This window comes from Empidonax traillii, unplaced genomic scaffold (assembly GCF_003031625.1).
Source record: "Empidonax traillii isolate 1590-97213 ecotype Southwest subspecies unplaced genomic scaffold, ASM303162v1 scaffold1486:size102971, whole genome shotgun sequence".
Classification (NCBI taxonomy): domain Eukaryota; kingdom Metazoa; phylum Chordata; class Aves; order Passeriformes; family Tyrannidae; genus Empidonax; species Empidonax traillii.
In genome coordinates, this window is record NW_020956679.1 from 76,733 (window position 1) to 95,498 (window position 18,766).

General features: G+C 35.4%; 1 protein-coding gene across 1 annotated transcript in view; it reads left to right on the forward strand.

Moving 5' to 3' along the window:
- RELCH (RAB11 binding and LisH domain, coiled-coil and HEAT repeat containing) overlaps window positions 1-18,766 on the forward strand; it is a gene marked incomplete at its 3' end in the record, with an annotated part of 54,898 nt that overhangs the window by 29,434 nt on the left and 6,698 nt on the right. Inside the window, exons 9-13 of the mRNA XM_027907496.1 lie at window positions 2,288-2,363; window positions 2,762-2,857; window positions 11,014-11,126; window positions 15,655-15,745; window positions 18,313-18,384. Of these exons, the coding sequence (XP_027763297.1) occupies window positions 2,288-2,363; window positions 2,762-2,857; window positions 11,014-11,126; window positions 15,655-15,745; window positions 18,313-18,384 (448 nt within the window). The remainder of the gene's footprint in view (window positions 1-2,287; window positions 2,364-2,761; window positions 2,858-11,013; window positions 11,127-15,654; window positions 15,746-18,312; window positions 18,385-18,766) is intronic.

Genomic DNA, 18,766 nt, shown 5'->3' on the forward strand with positions numbered 1-18,766 from the left:
ATTTATTGATTTCAGTCCAAGGGTGGTTATTTGTAGGAGACAATTACTACAACTTATTCAGAACGTATTAAGAGGGATAAAAAACTAAAAGGCAAGATTGTTACTACTGTATCTAGAGAGTGGATTCTTGGCATAAATCTTGCCCAGATGGGAAGAGAGGATAGAAGAGCAAGTGAGCCTGCTTTGTGTGACTGCACTTAGAGCAGCTGTGCGTGCATGATGGCAAATGAGGACATGGCCATCACTGGAAAAATGCCTCATCTAACAGATTGCAGTAGAAAGCAGTAGCAGCAGTTTAAATAGACTGCACCACATGTATTTACTCAACTGATTTAAGATGTGTGGTAATTTGCACCAAATACAAGGTGTTTTCTGTATATAGCAGTCCTGGCTTTTTGAGTAAATTCACTCTTGTCACGGTGTTATATGGAATAGAATAGCAGTGCTTGGTTTTTGTATTCATCATAGTTTCATATATTTGAACATCTTCACTAGTGGCATCTTGAAGGGACTTTCCACTGATTTGTGTGCAAGAGGCTTGGGTCTTTCATTGTTTCTGTCCAGCATAGCCATCAAGGATTTTGCTAGACTTCATCAAGGAGAAGCTTTCCTGACTCCAAGTATAGCCAGCAATCATAACGGGATCCAGACTGCCCAGAGCTTGTTGTTATTTAACCCACAGGAAAGTTCAGTGACATACTGTCATAGCTAGTTTTCAGTCTCTTCAAAGTGGGCATGGAACTTTGCCCTTATGTAGTGTTTTAATTAGAATTCCAAGGCTTGCTCCTGTTCTTCTAGTGTAGAAAAAACTGTAAAACCTCTAGTAGAGCCTGTAAATCTGTCAGTCAAGAATATTTTACAGAATAAGGACTAATATGTTGTTTAACAGAGGTTCTTTAAAACTGGCTAGCATTTAAGTAGTTTAGTAACTTTTTTAAAGTGAACCTCACACCAAAACCAAGCTGACTATAAGCAAAACATGCTTCCTTCATTAAAATTTAAAATGTGGTTTAAAAACCCATACTGTCAAGCTAGAAAATTGATTTTAAGTAGTAAATATAAATTCTTATCATATTTTCTAAATAGAGGAAGAAACCTGGTGCATTTGTGTGTATCCTGCTGATTAGTTTAAAGTAGGAGCTTTGATTCTTAATGTGCTTTTTTTGGTTAGAAAAGGGTGAATGAAGGTAAAATGTACTTACTGTAGTGTTATGCTTCAATCTATTAGATAAAAAACTATGTCCATGCACATAATTAGATGTGTGTAGGATTGCAAAAAATGCACTCAGGTGCATTTTTACGAGTTCAAAGATGATACCAGTTTCCACATAAGAAATAGGAATTGTGCCTCCTTTCTTAAACTCATATAGTGTCATTAGAGGATTCAAACAACAGATGATGATATAGGGCGAGATGCTTTTTGTATGTTTTGGAAGACAAATGTTGGTTTTCCTCTTTAAATATAGCAGTGTTAGCAAAAAGTGCAGGCCTCAGATAAGGCCGAGGAAGTTATTATGAGGAAAAATAGGATGCTGGTGCTGCTTTGCCTGTTTAATGTAATGATCAGTAAGTGTTCTGAGAAGATTTTTGCCAAATTATCCTCTTGGGACAAGGGTGTTTTGAGACTATTATCAGGTTTTATATGTGTGCTTAACGCTTTGAGTAGCTCGGCTGCATTGGCTGGTGCTGGGTGTGGCCATGAGGCAGTGCTTCTACAGATGCACATTGTGTGAGGGCTTAGACAGCAATTTAGGGTTAATTTTGAGTTTCTGCCTATGCATTTGAATCCGTTTCAGTCCGTAAGTGGTGGTTAAGCAATCTCTATATAATGCTGAAGCTTGTAAGTTGACTGACTACTCAAATGCTTTTATGCAGTGTGCAGAATCAGAGCATTAAGCAAAAATAGAAAAAATACTGTTTCTTGTGATTTCTGTGCCCACACCCCTCTGTTTGCATAATTGTGTGCTTCCTCTTGTATTGCTAAAGCTTCCTTTTCTTCATGCTTTAGTCCTATTTTTGTCTGTGCAGCAGTTTGAAAGATGTTACATTTTTCCGAACTAAAAGTAACTTCTTAATTAGGACACTGGGGATTTTTGTCTTGCTACAAACTAAACACCCTAAAAGTCAGCAATGATTTTAAACAAAATCTTCTGTATTATGTTTCAGTTAAAATGTGCTTTCTGAGTGTCATTTTACCCAGCCAAGTAGACAAGAATGAAAGGACTTGTTTTATCGCTTATCTGATTTATGCTTTTTTTCCCCCACTCCCTTTTTGATGATGTTTCAGGACATTGTCACCAGCTTTCCATCAAGCGCTACTGTCTTTCTGTCGGATGTCAGCAGACAGCCGTTTGGGATCAGAGGTATATTTCCCAGTTGACATAAACTAAAAGATCCTTTATTTTGCATGGCAGCAGTAGTTAAACAAGCAGTAATTGCTTTGAAACAGAATGTGATCATAGATGGAGAGATGAATCTATGTACGTGAAACTTAAGAAATAACGATGTGCTTTCAGATTTTAGCTTAAATATGAAACCTAGTGATGGATGTGTAATTACTGGGAAGCTTTGAGACTCTAGAAGTGGGTTCATGGTTTTGAAGTTGCTGACAGATCAAAAACTTACAGCTTAATATGCGGGAGTAATTTAGGTATTTTTCTGCTAAGTGGTCAGCCTGCTGTAACCCTTAGTCCTCTGAAAAGATATTTTTCTGTTCCTGTGCTTCTTTTAAAAAAAGCAAACAAGCAACTTGGTTTTCTAGGTATCTCGGATTGCAGACAGTGAAAAAAGTGTCATGTTAATGTTGGGACGCTGCCTGCCTCATATTGTTCCTAATGTGCTACTTGCAAAGCGAGAGGTGAGGAACCCTGAAATCTTACATTTTATTTTTATCAGGTTGTTTTCTTATTCATTTTGATGATGTGTGTAATTTCATGAAAGTCTGTTACTTGCAATCATGTTCTTACTTTTGTGCATGCATCTCTGCTCGTAGAAAATGGTTTTGCACCTCTGTCAGGTGAGTTCAGTAAACCTGCATGGTATCCCAAGATTTTTTCCTCTGCTTAAGGCACCCATTAGTGTTCAGCAAGACTGTTACTGTAGGTCCATCCTTTTGTGGTAGCACAGATGTTTTTGTTAGAGAAGATCGTGTTAATTTGCATTATAAAGAGCAGAGGCTATCAGTTCAAACATTAAATTTGGTTTATTTTGGCTATTGGTTTTGATAAGGATTAATATTCGGGTTCTTTTTCAGCACTATGTACTTGACTAAAAAAAAATCTTTTAATGTCTTTTTCTAGAAGCTCCATGTATCAGCCAAGTTAAGGTTCCTCAAAAATAGTCCTTTGGTCATTTTCTTATAATCTTGCTTATATGTTTTCCTTAACTTGAAAATGAAACTAACTAAAAATTTACAAAAATGTAAAGTGTATTTTGAATGTAACTAAAGATGGTAGTTTGCACAGTCATTCTTTCATAGCATAGGAAAGGAAGATTGTGATTGAAGATGGGAAAACAAATGACTGGTTTTATATGCTTAGTTGTAAATATTGCACATTACCCATATGAGTAAAAAAACACCAAAAAACATATCAAACAAAAACTCGGTGGCCTTATAGTTGACACTGAAGTAAAGGATTTGAAGTAACATAGCTTGTTGAGCAAGTTTTAGTCCTTGTTGACAGGACCTACAGTATGGTAGACTTAGTAGTGTGTTTTGCATAAATTCATTGTAAGGCTTTGAAAAATCCTCAAGAAATTTGTACTGATCCTGTAATCTAAGATTTTATACCATACAAGTAATTATCAGTGATTGACATGGTGAACTTCAGACATGTGCCATGTTTTGAAAGTTCATAAAAGGCTTTTTTTTTTGCTGAGGGCGTCAGGATGTTAACTGGGTGCTCTGGAAATGGTTCTGTTAATAGTCTTTCAGAATAATTCTGTCAATGTTCATGGATCAGTGCTTAATTTCTGATTTCTTATTCATTCCTTTCCTTCCTTCTGCTTGGCGCAGGATGTGGTATTTTGGCTTCTTTTCAAAGCTTGTAGCATAATCTGTGTAATGCATTTAATATTTTTGTGACCTTTTAGCCTATTTGCTTCTTATTTTGTTTTACAGTTGAAGTTTCATATGATTACGTGTATGTTTGACTTAAATGAATTGTCTGTTTCAGTTTACTTGAAAAGCCTCAAGTGAGAATTGGGTAACTGGATGCTTAATTTTCCAAGTATTGAAATTTGCTGGAAAAATACCTGGTTTTAGTTACCTGCCACCGGTTGCTATAACTATTGTGATGTTCTTTCAGCTGTAGTCATGGAATTTGAAGGAAAAATTGCTTAGACTATCAGTATTTATTAATATTGATGTTATGAAAAGTTAACTTAAGAACTAGGCTCTCTTCAGCAAGGTATAACTTTGAGTCTTGTCCAAAAACAATACAATAATGAGAATTTTACACAGTGTTACAGAGAAGTAAAAATATACCTAAAGATCACTAATTTGAGAAAGATGTGTAACAAGTTCAGATGATAATGCAAAGTAATCACCACTCTGCTCTGAAAAGATGAGTGGTAGTATTTAAAGTCTTACACTGTCAATGCATTAGGCAGGAGAGCTAAACAGAATTTTTTGATGACTCCTTGAAATACCTTTGTTCTTTAAGCATCCATTATGTTGAAATTGGTTGCAAAATCTTAAGCTGAAAATTCTGTGTTAGACATCTTTATTTTGGAGAAACTGAGTTTGCTGAGGTTGACAATCTCTCGGTAGTTGTTATCCCTTAGCAGAGATTCAGTAGCCTTTTTTCCTATGGTTTTTGCCATCTTAAGGTCAATAGCAGCCCACCTAACTTGGTAGTAAGTGTTACAGTAGATATTACAGTTGACACATTTCTGAAATTACTTCTTGTTCTTCTGTATTGGTGCAACTTTATTGTTCTTTCATATCTGTACTTTAGGTTCCAGTGGAACGTAAGAAGGAAGGAAAGACACAGTATTGAGTAGGGTGACTGAGGGGATTATTTTAGTTGTTTCTGAAAAAGCAGTTCACCTGGGTAAAATGAATAGCACGTAACACAGGATAATTGCCTTAAAGCAATTTGTAGTCATTAAAATTCCACGTAACAGCATAGAAATTTAGTTTTGTTTATATCTCAAGTGTCTAGGTTATCCTAACTTCCTGAAAACATGTATACCAATATTGAGATTTGTTTGTGAATGCACTGACAAACAAAGGAGATACTGCAATCCAAATAGTAATTGGAATTTACAGTAACAAAATTCTAAAATCCAGTTCTTAAAAAAAAAGCCTGTTGGATTGGCATGCAGTCTGTGATAACACTTCTTGCAAATAAGCAGCTTGAGTTCATAAAAATTAATTTACATTGGAAATGGCTTTCTCAATTGTTTTTTACTACTTAAAAGTAAAACACATTTAAGGTATAAAAAAACCTGAAAGTAAAATCAGACACCAAAATCTGTCAAGAGGTGTACCATAAAAATTCCTTTGGCAAAACTGTAATTAGAGAAAAGCAATATTTTAAAAAGTTTGGGATAACTAATCAGTGCAATACTATTTCTTACCCTTTAGAAAATGTAAAAGTCAATGTTTTTTTGTCAGAAAACAGAAGTAATCTTGTTCGTATGTAGAACTTCTACACTCTACAGTATGTAGTCCTTTAATGGAATTGGACCAGAGTATACTTTTTGGCTTAATATTTTGTTACTCTTGTTCTTAATCAAGAAACATTTCTTTTAACTGCTTACATCCTTCACCTCACCTATTATTCCAGTGTTAGTCCTGGGCATGAAAATTGTCAACCATTGGTATCTTCTAAATGGCTGTTTCTATTTCACAGAATATGGGAGAATAGGGCAATTTAAATGAACAACTACAATACTTTCTTTTACTCTGTAAAACTTAGGTTATGGTAGGTTCTATAGACTGTGTGTCTGGAAAGCAAGAATAGTGTTGACCGCAGCCTGTTTGCTGGTCCTTTTCGGGCTTACACAGGGTGTTGGTTTTGGTTTGCAGGGGTTTTTTTTGTTCTGGGGATGGGAGTGCCTCACTAACATCAGACAAAAATGAAATCCCTTAATTCCCTTCTCTTGGATATGAGGGGCTTAAGTGTAGTTTCTTAGAATGAAATAGCTCAGGCTCATAGAGTATCCTTTTTATCCCTAGTCTGAAAGCTCATGTCTTTCAACACTGTCTTTAAACCTAATATGGATGCAAGGAGTTAAATTTGATGTTTATGAACTGAATTGCTAATTGTTACTAGTAGTGTCACAACTTTTATATGCAGGTTTGCAAATAAACAGTAGATATAGACAAAGAAGTGTAAAGTTTTTTCACACCCTTACCTGCATTGATTCTTATGTAAAGCCATGCCTTTGGGATCTGATAGGCTTGATTTGGACCCTGGAGTAATAGTCTCATCTCATGAAAGGTAATTACAGTTGTGATTTTAATATTTATTAGCACAATATTCTGAGTCATGCAGTGATGTCATGACTAAATATTTTTTCATTTTAAAACTAAAAGGATGAGTTCTGAACCTCAAATACCTTCATGCCCAAGACAGTCCATATCAGTAGTTTGTTAGTACCTGCAGCTATTTCAGTTGCTGCCAATAAGATTATTTTATTTTATTAACTTGTTGTCAGAAGCTAAGTTACATGGCATTGATTTACAATATAAGCATTGACTATTAAAGGAAGACATTAAAAAAATCCATCACAATTTCATCCTAGTTTATACATTGTCACCTATTTGCAATATTATTACATTAATATTTAATAAAATATATTTATTTTAACCTATTGAAGTAACCAGTCTTGACACTTAACACTAATTAAATTTGTTCCTTGAGATAATTATTTTGCTCAGGAACACTCCAACAAGACAGTAATTAGTGAATGAAGCTATGAGATGGGAGACTTGTTGGAATGCTTAGCAAAAAATAGTTATAATGATGAAAAAACCCACAGAAAATTCCTTGCTACTTTCTAAGAGGGTGACTTTATGCTGCGCTTTAAAAGAATCCCAGACTTTAATACTTTGTTGTAATACTTTTTATATGCAGGAGGAACTGTCTTGTGTATAGCTTAGGTGATACTAATTACTGTTAGAAAGTCACCTTCTTTTGTGCATAATGAAGAACTGCTCCATACGCCTGTGTAAATGTTGTCTTTGTTGAGAACTGTAATCAGCTCAAACGTTGAATCCTCTTTCAAGATAACAGAACATGTTGTTATACGTTAGGAAGACATCCAGATATATTATGGTTAGAAAAATGTGGGTTTTTCTTTGGAGAGATCCACGTGAACAGTTACACAGAAGTAGAACCGTGATGTGTTGCTTCAGTTCTCCTGTGCAGTGCATTAGGCCACTTTCATAGCATTGTCTGTCATTCACCTGTTTGTAAGTTACCTCACAGTAAAAACAAAACAACCTTTTTCTCTCTGTTAAACATCTGGGTACCTCACAGATATAAACTGCCTCAGATGTGAATTTGTCTTTTCAGTAGTAGCGTGAGACCTTTAACATATGATGTTTTATTTCATTGAGTTGCAAGTGCTGACGATGTTATAGTGTCAATCTGCTTGGAATCTAATGAGGAAAGCATATCAAAGTTCTGGTACCACATCTCCTGGCAGTAGAGTCACTGAAGTCAATAGTCACTCCTCCTGTTGACTAATACTAATATGACCTACCGACATGAGTTTTCCAAGCTTGGAGGCAAAAGGGAAAAGAGGGACTTGGGGATGAACTGAATGTTTAGGAAGGATCCAAAATTTAATAAAGGGAGAGTTGTTGGGTTTTTTTGAAACTTATGTTCATGCTTTATGACTGTAGCACAAGTGGTATTCCTTCCCAAGGAAGGCAGAGTGTTTCAAAAAGCATTGGAAGCCCTCTCCTTGATTAGTAATAAATATTTTAGCTCTCTATAACCATGTTGTGAACTTTTCTCTTGAATATAAAAAGACAAGTGCTGGTACTACTCTGTCCTGTTGAAAAATTACTACTTTCTATAGAAATTCTCTGCTGGTTTTGAAAATGAAAAATCTGAGATTTGTTAAACAAATCTACATCTAACACATGACCCTTAGCAGCAGGAAGGAATCAGCTCAAACTGAGCGGTACGTTGGTTTTGGTTCATCATCATCCTGCATATCCCAAGAAGAATCTGCCCTTTATACGTCTTAGAGAGACTTCACTTGATCTGTTTTGTCCATCTGTGAGAGCAATTTTTTTCTTCTTGTCCCATACAAAGTCCCTTTCACCTGCAGTTTTACCTTCCCGTCCATTAGGTCTATAAGGGAGTACAGAAAACACTGTTCAAGACTTCTCACTATTTTTCCACTCCCCTTAATAGAAGGAACTGTAGAAGCACTGGTGAAGCGATGCAGAGAACACTCTCTTCTCCCATAGTATGCATGAGAGAATGTGACCAATGGACAAGAAAATACAGCTAATTCCGTCAGCTATAATAACCAGCTTTCTGCAAGGTAAAGAACCAGCCTTGTATCTGCCCTGTGTCGATGGTGTTAGGTTACTCATTAGCCTTTCAGACACAAGGTAGTAGTTTCTAGGTGAATATTCTGAGTTTTTTTCCTTTTGTGCAGACTCAACTGGAGGAAGACAACTTAAGCGTCCTTAAATTCAGTAAGAAGCTTAAAAAAAAAGCAGCTCCTGGCACTGTTTTGAAATCTAGCAATAGTTCTGAGTGAGCAGTTGAGATTTTTGAGTAGGTATTCAAACGTACTAAGAATGTGAAGTCAATGTGATGGTTTCATCAGATGAAATAAAACCCCCATGTATGTCCCATTTCATGAGGTATATTTTTTAAAAAAAAGTTTTCATAGGAGCTCTTAAGAATACTTGCAAGAGCAGTTGGACAGTGTGAACTTAGGGTAGATTTGAGAAAGTTAGATCTCACTAAAGTAACAGAGGTTTCCTTTTTTAAAGTTTTTTTCAGTGAGCTTTATTCTTTATGGCAAAGTTAGTAGTTTTGTGGGATATCTGCAAATTGCAATCTGATTTCATATTTAAAAGATCTTAGCCTAATGTATAAGTAGTGTGGTGGATGTATGTGTTATTTTTGTAATATTCTTTCAAAGCTTCTGGAATTAAAGCAATATTTGCAGGAGAAAAAATTCTTCTGTGAAGTACAGAAACAAAGTTAAACAGGCTAACCCCCTGACTTCTCAGAACTTTAAATGGGCAAAAACTGAATTTTAAGTATCCAAAAAAAATAAAATCTAACATGCAAATTCTACAGGGAAAGGAGCTTTCAGCTAAAGAAAGTTTAGTTCTTCGTGCAGTATTTCTTTAATGCAGATTTTCAGTTCACGTTATTTTGCATTGGGCTACACTTACTTAAAAACACTGAAAACTGGCTCACTTAGAAGTATTAAGAAATAGAAATGTCCAAATTGTTCAGAGTTATTTCCCTTTCTGTCCTTTTAGATTTTTTTTTTTTAAGCAATTGGTAGGCTATTTTCTCATTCATTTCTCTGTCATAAATTCCCTAATCTGTACCATAATTGAGTTAAATATTGCCAAAACATATACCAGAATCACATAATGTTAGAATAGGTTGTGTCTTGGTCAACTTCAGGGGTGGAAAATAGCACCCTGTGTAAAATTCTTGTAAAATGAAAAAAAAGTTTGTCAGGAGTTGACTAGCTTAGACACTGCTCTAAAATAGAGTATTGTTTTATGTTTAATTTAAACATAGGACTTGCTGTTTAGGAAAAGACAAGTTGTGCAGTGAGGGTGTCGTTACTGGTGTTTCCACATGCCCACCTTTTTTAACAGACTTACTCTCAAGAACATCGTAACCAGGTCACTTTGAATGTCTGTAAGAAGAAATTGACACCTCCTTGTGAAGTCATTACAAATAACCGTAGATTTTTCCAGGTTTTTTTTGTCATCTTTCCTAGTAGCATTAGATGAGTTTCCCGCTATCACCTGCTTGTTTGTCACAACTTAATAATTCACAGAAAGCCTCTCTGTTGAGAGTGGCTTAAAAGTACATGGCACATGTGCAAGGAAGTTTCCAGATTACTTGTCCATGTTTATTTAGGTTTTTTTTTGCAGACACCTAGGCTGTCTTGTTCTTTTCCCCTGACCTCCCAGTTCGATGTTTCTGTCCCTAAGATATTAAATCACCTAGAACCATGTGGCTTCCAAATTCAGTTGGAATAAAGGTTTATATCAGCAAGATCAAGGAAAGGGACTTCCAGACCATGTTTTAAAAACATTTGTTTCTTCTGGGAATGAATACCATGAGCTTTGAAGGCATATTTAGAAAGGAGGAGGTCTAAGCTATTGTGAACAGCCTTATATTTTCTCTCAATTGATGTTTTACACAGTATTTTCTTTGTAGTTTGTTCCTTAAGGAATTTTTGTCGCTCTAAAAAGAAAATTCAGCTTTAGATATTACCTCTTTATGGGAAAAAAACACATCAACAAACCTTTAAAAAAAATCATATAGTTCTCACTCAACACTATAGGGGATATCTGTCTGCAGTCACCTTTACCAGTGTGTGTTTCTCAATGCTTATTCAAACTTGTGCACGAAACTGTGTGCATACCTAATTGGAAATTGTAATCTTTAACTCCATGGTATTTTTCCATAGGAGCTTTGTTCCATAGATGTCTGTGGAGCTTGCTTCAGTTCAGTGGGTAGTGAAGACAATGAAATCATGACTGTCCTCTAATTCTGCTTACAGGTGACCTGCATATGTTAATTGTAATCTTTGCAGAGTTTTTCATTTTATGTGTTGGTTCTCCCTGATTTTTCCTAGCAGGAAAATAATTCTAACTTTTGTAGACCTTCACTTTTTTCAGGTCACTTAATAAGAGATCAAGACTCTAAAACATCTTTTCAAACTGTTTTGATGTTATGTGACTAGATTTATCTTCTTACTTTCCTTTACCATTAATGAATATATGCCCAAAGCGTTTTTACTTTGTTTGGTTTTCCCCTACCCACAATCTTTTAGGAATTGATCCCACTCATACTGTGTACAGCCTGCCTCCATCCTGAACCCAAAGAGAGAGACCAACTTCTACACATACTGTTCAATTTGATCAAACGACCAGATGATGAGCAAAGGTGTGTTTGCGTTTGTGTGTTACGGGACAAGGAGGAACTTTTTTCTCTGTCAGAGTAGCAGAACTATTAGAAATTGGATATTATTGGGTGATTTTAGACAAGTTTCATCTAAGATGGTATTTCGCTTGTATAGTGTTGACAAATTTATGCAAACATCAGGACTTTCTGTTTCCATGGCCGGTACTTTCTAGTTACTGAAATGTAAGAATGTGCTTATAAGCTGCAGTGTAACATTTCAGTTCCTTTTTTTGTTTAAAGTTGAACTGAAACTCTTTTGAAACTCTTCTGTTAAAATGAGCTATAAGGTCATAGTTCTTAGCAATGGTTGGTGGAGAAATCAAAGCAGTTTTTTTGTTGTTTTTTTTTTTTAAACCTCTGTCCTAATGTGTCCTAGTTATCTATATGTTTGTAAGGTAACTACCATGTTTGGTTAGGGAAAATAGTATGAGAAAATAATAATGCTCTTTCTACTTATGGCTCACTATTGTAGCAACAAAAAATTCAAAAGACCGTCGCAGTGGTTTAGGTCTGACAAGTGTTAAGAACTTTGTTTTATTTTGGTTAAGACTCTAAAACAAAGTATACCTTTTATTCTATAAAATTAATTCTTCCTTAGTAGTCAGGAAATGTGACTTTGTACCAATCTTGATGAGAATATCCTTAAGGTTGAAAGACAGTACTCTTAACTGCTATGTTTCCTTCTCTAACTGTGGAAAGATTTTTTCATGTTTGTCCTGTAGTTTTTCCATTATTTTCACTAGAGGTGTTTTCTAAAGCATCTGTATCTACTCATACTTTATGAAGTAGGTGGAAAGCATTTCTTTGAAGATTCTCCAAAACTGTTCTAGTGTCTTTCTAAACCATTCCCATGGTAAAATGTACAGATTAGCGATAACTGAAAGCCATGGCTTTGGAGACAAAAAAAAATGCTTAAATAAATAAAAGCAACTTGTAGCATAGTGGCACCATGCAGACTGAAATTACAAAAAGATGCAGTCCTTGTTCTACTTCAGATTCCTTAGAAATCTGCTTCTGAAATGTCTGTCTAAATTGTTTTGAATGTCCTGTGTGGATTGAGAAGCTAAAATTAATTTGTGGTTGAAGGGGAAAGGAAGTTACATCTCACTTGGAGTCTCTTTTGGCTAATTTGTTACAGGATTGATGGCCTATCAAGTAGGTTTTTCATATGCCTGTTTAGGTGTATTAAGTGTGTCTTTTCCAGCAGCTAAGAAAGAAGAAAATCCAAGCTTTTTTCCTTGAAGTTGTTCATTCTTTGTTGTGAATTAGAGATTTATATATGAAAAAAACTTGTTTTCTTCAGAAATTTGGGAAGAATATTCTGCCATAAACTCCAGGACAAAATACACATGCATAATAAACATTTACACACATAAACATCATCATCTCTTTCAGAGGGGCCATAATACCTGATGAAAGAACAGTTAAAATTCCATTCAAGTAAAAGACACTCTGAATACAAATGTGATAGAAAATACTTATTCAGAATTTCAGTGGGTTTTTATACTTATGGAAGTGTATAATGTGTGCTTGATTTTTACCTAAATACATTTAAATGATGTCTTAAGAGTCTCATGCCATATGAATTTAACAAAGACATTCAGGTTAAGTCACCAGAACAGTTATCTCATGTTATTTTTTTACTTTTGTTCTACTGCACAGGCCTATGTCATACATTAATGTAGCAGCTGATAAGTTGACATTTTTAATTTGCTAAATGCAAGAAACTGGTGTGTGACATTTCATTTCTAAGAATGAAACCATTAAAAGAAGTAATTTACTTTAGAAGGTCAAATATCTCAAGTATATAAACAATTATGTGGAAAACCTGTATTATACTTCTTGCCCATGTGAGAGGCTTTTTGGTATGTAGCATATCACTGTAGTCTTGTATACTGACATTATATTTAATAAGGCCACTTTGTCCTCAAGGCTTTGATCATTAATGTACCACTTTTTTCATAATGTCTATCAAATTTTCTTCTGCAAAGGAACAAATATATTTGTTTTGCTTTACCTAAACTACTTTTTGTACAGTTATGTTAGTTTTGGAGACTAAGAAGCCCTGAAGAAGTTAGAATAATGTTTGGGCCTTTTAGGACAAGGTTAAAACATAGTTCAGAATGTGGACTCTTGAAGATTATTATGTAACATATCCAGAAGCAGCACTCTTAACAAAAAGAACCTATAATACATTAAGCTTATCATATCCACTATGATGTTTTGTTGGCCATATTATACCACTTCTTACAGAACACACATAACTTGCTGACATATTAAGGGAAACTCTAGTAAGTAATTTCTTAATACAGCCTTTAGAAGAGACAAAAGAAGTCTGAACTCTGTAGTGTAAGATTGAACTTCTTCCCAGTGTGTGCAATGACTTTTAAAAACATCTAGAAAGAGTTTAGAAATGCTAGATAATGTCTGCTCTACTGTAACTTCTGCATTATTCCTCTAGTTTCATTCTTGATTTCATGTTGTTTTCTGTACTGATTAAGCAAACTGGTGTCTGCTGAATCACATTAATTTTCTTTATATTCCTGCCTAAGGGATCAGAAGTGCATAACCTGGAAGTTATTCTCATATCCAGTCTGGACTGCTGTTTTTGTAACAGCTTAATATTAACGGCTTTTTGTTTCAATCCTATGTTGTTGAGATCCTTACAGCCTTCCCCTGAAATGCAGACTACTGTAATATGCTTTTAAGATGGTTGCATTAAAATATTTAAAACATTATTTTTTAATATTTTTGAAATCTCTTCATGTTCACTAAGAAGTAAGGCAAAGCAAAAGGAAATTCAGTTAATTCTGAGTTTCCATGGAACTTTTTCAAGAAGGTTTGATTTAAAAAAAAATTATATTTTGTTTTAACTCATTTTGAATGCAGAAGATTTCAAGTGATTACTGTATTCTGCTGTTTTCTTTTTTAATATCTTAAAAATGCATATTCTATTGCCCCGTTCTGTCATTAGGTGCAGTGTATAGAGCCAAAGACAGTCATTTGAATGCCTATTTTGGTTGCTGTAGAATTCAGAATTACCACAGGCTTTTGTCTCCATACTGCTATCACATCTCAGATGTTGATTTCTTGAGTTTTATCTAACCGCTTTTGTTTTCCTGCAACCTTTTTATCTTGATCAAAGGTTTAGTTCTTTGTACGTGGTAGAGAGTTAAAACCCTCCAAGATCCACAACACAAAACCAAAGAGCTTGTTCTAATTGTTGGCCTAAAGAATGATGGTATAAAAAAAAAAAATCTTTTTTATGGACCCTTTCTCCTAGAAAGATTCTGAAAGTGAATAAGTCTTTTTTTGATGGACTATATTCTATAATTATTAAAGAAATAACCAGCAGAATCTCTGCCTTTCAACCTTAAGGGGATATTATTCCCTCAGTAAATACTTAGGAGTTTAGACAGGACACTAAAATGGTAACAAATTCATTCTGGCTTACATTCCACAAAGTAATAATAATTAATAAGTGTGTCCTCGTCTTACTGTGGAGGTGATAAAAAGAGTGTCTTGTGTCTATGCACTGTCATTTGAAACTGGTTATTTAAGAGTTCATGTAGGCACTAAAAGTGAACATAGAACTGGTGAATTGCATGCAAAGTTGGTATTTTTCCAATCCTATTAACAGGAGAAATATAAGTCAAAAAATCTTAGCAAGATAAACACTCATTAAATAAAAGTTAAAGTACCACAAATTGCAGATAAGTACAATCTTACTGACATCTTAAATATATCTCTGCCTACGAATTTGATGGAATTTCTTGCAAACAAAAATCTAAGAATATGAATACAAATAACAGGTGATTATAGATACTGCTGATTGATTAATTGCTTCCATTTTGTTGGGCTTTAGACTTCTCACAAGAGTGAGGTCCAGTATTTTAAGAGAGGTGACGGTTACTTATATGTTAGAATATTGCAAAACCATTAAGAACCATTCAAAAGAATTAAGTTACTCAGTTTGAACCATATCCATTAAATCTCACAAATGCTACTAAATAAAAGCCGTATGTGCACTTTAGTAAAATACTGATAGTATAACAGCATTAAGTAATTTAGATCCTTCTACTGCATAATGCATGATAGCATTTAGAACTAAGAATTAAATGAGAAATTCAGTCAGATATTCCCTACCTCAGACACGGGAAATCAGAAGTAACCAAATCAGAGATTCTCAAGCTTTGGTTTGTGGAGCTTGGGATCTGCAAGATTTTGGAAAAGGCCTCTTAAATACAAAACAAGGTAGAATCATAGAATAGCTTGTACTGGAAGGGACGTTTGAAGGTCATCTAGGCAAATCCCTGCCCTGCAATGAGCAGGGACAACAGTGGCTTTCAATTTAAGATTTAGATTTTAAAGTCAGTGTGTGTGGTGTGAAATCTTGACTGTAGACAACTACCTGTTGCCTGTCAACATCTGCTTTACTGGACTTAAAGAATGTATTTCATATATTATAGAACTTTATAAACAGATTAAAGCTTTACATTTATGTTTTCAGACAGATGATATTAACTGGATGTGTGGCATTTGCCCGACATGTTGGACCAACACGTGTAGAAGCTGAACTTTTACCACAGTGTTGGGAGCAGGTAACTGATTATTTTGTGCTCTCCACTGGAAAATTAGTTAAAAATTCATGAATGTTTGTTTGAGGAGGTTGTTTTGGTTTTGTTTTTCAATGAATGGCAGTTCAAAGTATTTTTCAGAAAGATATTTGGATATTGTTGTCCTCATTACATATACTTCTATATAGCATTAAAAAAAAGTAAAAGTGGAAAACTTGTTAATGACTATCTAGAGATTCTAGTTACTTGCATATACCAGAATAAGTTTGTTATATCGAAACGTAGATAGACACATATTCATCATCACTGTAGCCTAACCTATTGCTAGGTAGGTACCTTTATAATTTGTGCTGTGATTTCCAGACTGCTGCAAGTCCATTTTCATTCAAAGATTTTATTTGCTGATTCTTTTATGTTGTATTAAATCCATGGAGTAGTGCTCACACTTCAGCTAGTTTAAATTCTTAAAAATCAAAGATCAGAGTATTCATAAGTAAGTCTCCTGTAGATGGGCATGATTTTACTCCTGTGAGATCAGCCTGAAGTTTACGTGTGACTTCTAGAATCACAAATACTCTTTCCACAGGTACTATAAATTAAAAGAAATAACTGAACAACCAAACTGAAATGCTCTTACTGTTTCACCTGAGGCATAGAAACAGAGTAACATGAGTTCAGGTGAAAATGTACAGCACTTTCCCACTATAATGAAGAGAAAAGGGAGTTCATCATTGACCAAAAGACAATAAATAACTAAGCAGTGACAGAGTGATAATGCTTGCTTTGATGGCACAGTCTTTCTGGTCTGGTAATTTTCTACTGTTTCTTGCATAACACAGCAATCTGCATCTCACAATGAAGTCCAAGCTTTAATAGCCTTAATGCTTTCTGACAGTAGAAGTATGTATTATATGCACCAATTTTGCTTGTATGTGTGACTGATGTATCTGTTGATTAAATGAAGGTCTCATGGCAATAGAAGTTGAACATAAAAGAAGCAACATTTTTTTTTCTCAGTCCTCATGAAATTTAGGTTGTGCTTAAAAAATTGGTCTCGCGTCAGTAAGAACACATCTTTGTTGTCCATTCCTTGCCAATTGCTGATGCAAAACAGAAACAAGTCCAACTGTAACAGTACAGCGTATCAGACTGCCAAGTCATGTGTCATAATGCATTTATTTAATGCAGTTTGCCAGACTTGGAACCAGGTCATTATTTTCTTCAGCAAAATGCCAGCTGAATCTCATTGTCACAAGTTTTGAGTCGGTAGAAAGAACTCAAGTGTACACATCATCTTCTACCTTTTCACTGCTCTCAACTTGTTCACTGTGCCGATCACCTCAGAAAGCTGTCAGGTTGGCCATGTGTGGTTTTTCCTATATAAATATATGCTGGCTTTTTCCAGCCCCCTTCTTGTCCTTCGTATGTTTGGAAATGCTTTCTAAGATTATTTGCTCCAACACCTTCCCAGGAACTGATGTGAGGCAGGCTGGTCTGTTTCACTGGATCCTCTGTCTTCCCCTTCCTGAAGGTAGCAGTGACATTTACTTTCCTCCAGTTTTCAGGAACCTCCCCCATGGCCACAACATTTTGTTGATTGTCAAGAATGATCTTGGAATGAACATCAGCCGGCTCTCTGAGTGTTCATGGGTGCATCCCCGTCAGGGCCACAGACTAGCATATGTCTGATTTCTTTAAATGTTTCCTAACCTGATAATTCTCCACCAAAGATCTTCCTTGCTCCAGAATTTGGCATGGGGTTTAGGGACCTCAGACTACTAAAAGCAATTCTTCCCAGGAAAGAAAAAGAAGGTAGTGAGTACCTACTACTCACTATATATTGAGTACTATATAGTGTGTACCTACTACTCACTATATACTCACTATGGTGGTAACCAACTATACTGCATAGCAAGAGAGAAAGAAACAGTTGCACCACATGCTGCACATCCTGTTTTATCTGACAGCATCGAAATACTCACATATCCCTCTCACCGTTTTACCATAAAATTTTTTATTTACAAAGTTTTTTGAAACATATTCTTCAGCCATTACACTGGCTTTTAAATCTGACTCCACCAGAATGCAAACTTGGTTCCACAGTGTCAATATTAAATTTGTAAGGCAGAATTTTCAAGCAACTTTTGAGTGGAAAGGGGAAATAGCACAGGATCCAGAGGTTCTCAGCAATATGAGTTGTTTTCAACCACATTTTTATGCAGGACTTGAGAGCAGAGCTTTGATAGCATACAAATGCTTTTTGGCTTAATATTTGTGCCTTCTTTTGACCCTGTTGCTCAGTAAGACCTAGGCAGCTCTTCTACACTGGTTGGCTCAGAGCACTAGAGGGCACTTGTGTAGTTCTTAGAGGAATGTCTCTCCTGAAGGGCTACGTAATACAAACTATTTCATGACATTTCAGCTCAAGAGTTATGCATATTCTTCATTCCATACACTGCTTTCCACCTTCTCTTTATTCATCAATGTTTATTGAAGAGGCGCAGGCACATCCCTCCGTTTCAGTGAGCTCTAACCACATTTTGAATATGGGTTACTGCAAAGCAAACAGCCCATCTGCTTCTCTTTACCAGATCAACCACAAATACCCAGAGCGACGGCTGCTGGTAGCAGAATCCTGTGGAGCTCTTGCACCCTACCTTCCAGTAAGTATTAATAGACATCAAATACCTTGCTAGTGAAAGCAAGGTGAAAATCTGTTCCACATCCTGTATAATTTTAAATGTTCCCAAGTGTGTATATTGTACATAGACAGTCACATTGTCTTCTGCTTTGTCACACATGAGAGATTCAGTAAATCACACTAAGAAGGAGATAGCTTATTATGAAGAAATACCTCTTAATCTAGGCATAAAATGTTTCTAAAATAGTATGTTCTGAAAAAAGACTTCTTTCAGTAAAAATGAAGTAAAGATAAGATAGTTAGGACCACTTAAGGAAAGAATCTGTGAAAAAAGAATTGACAACCAGTAATAGAGTTCTTCAGACACTGTGGAATGTTACAAGAGGAGTGCTGCCAGTTAGAAG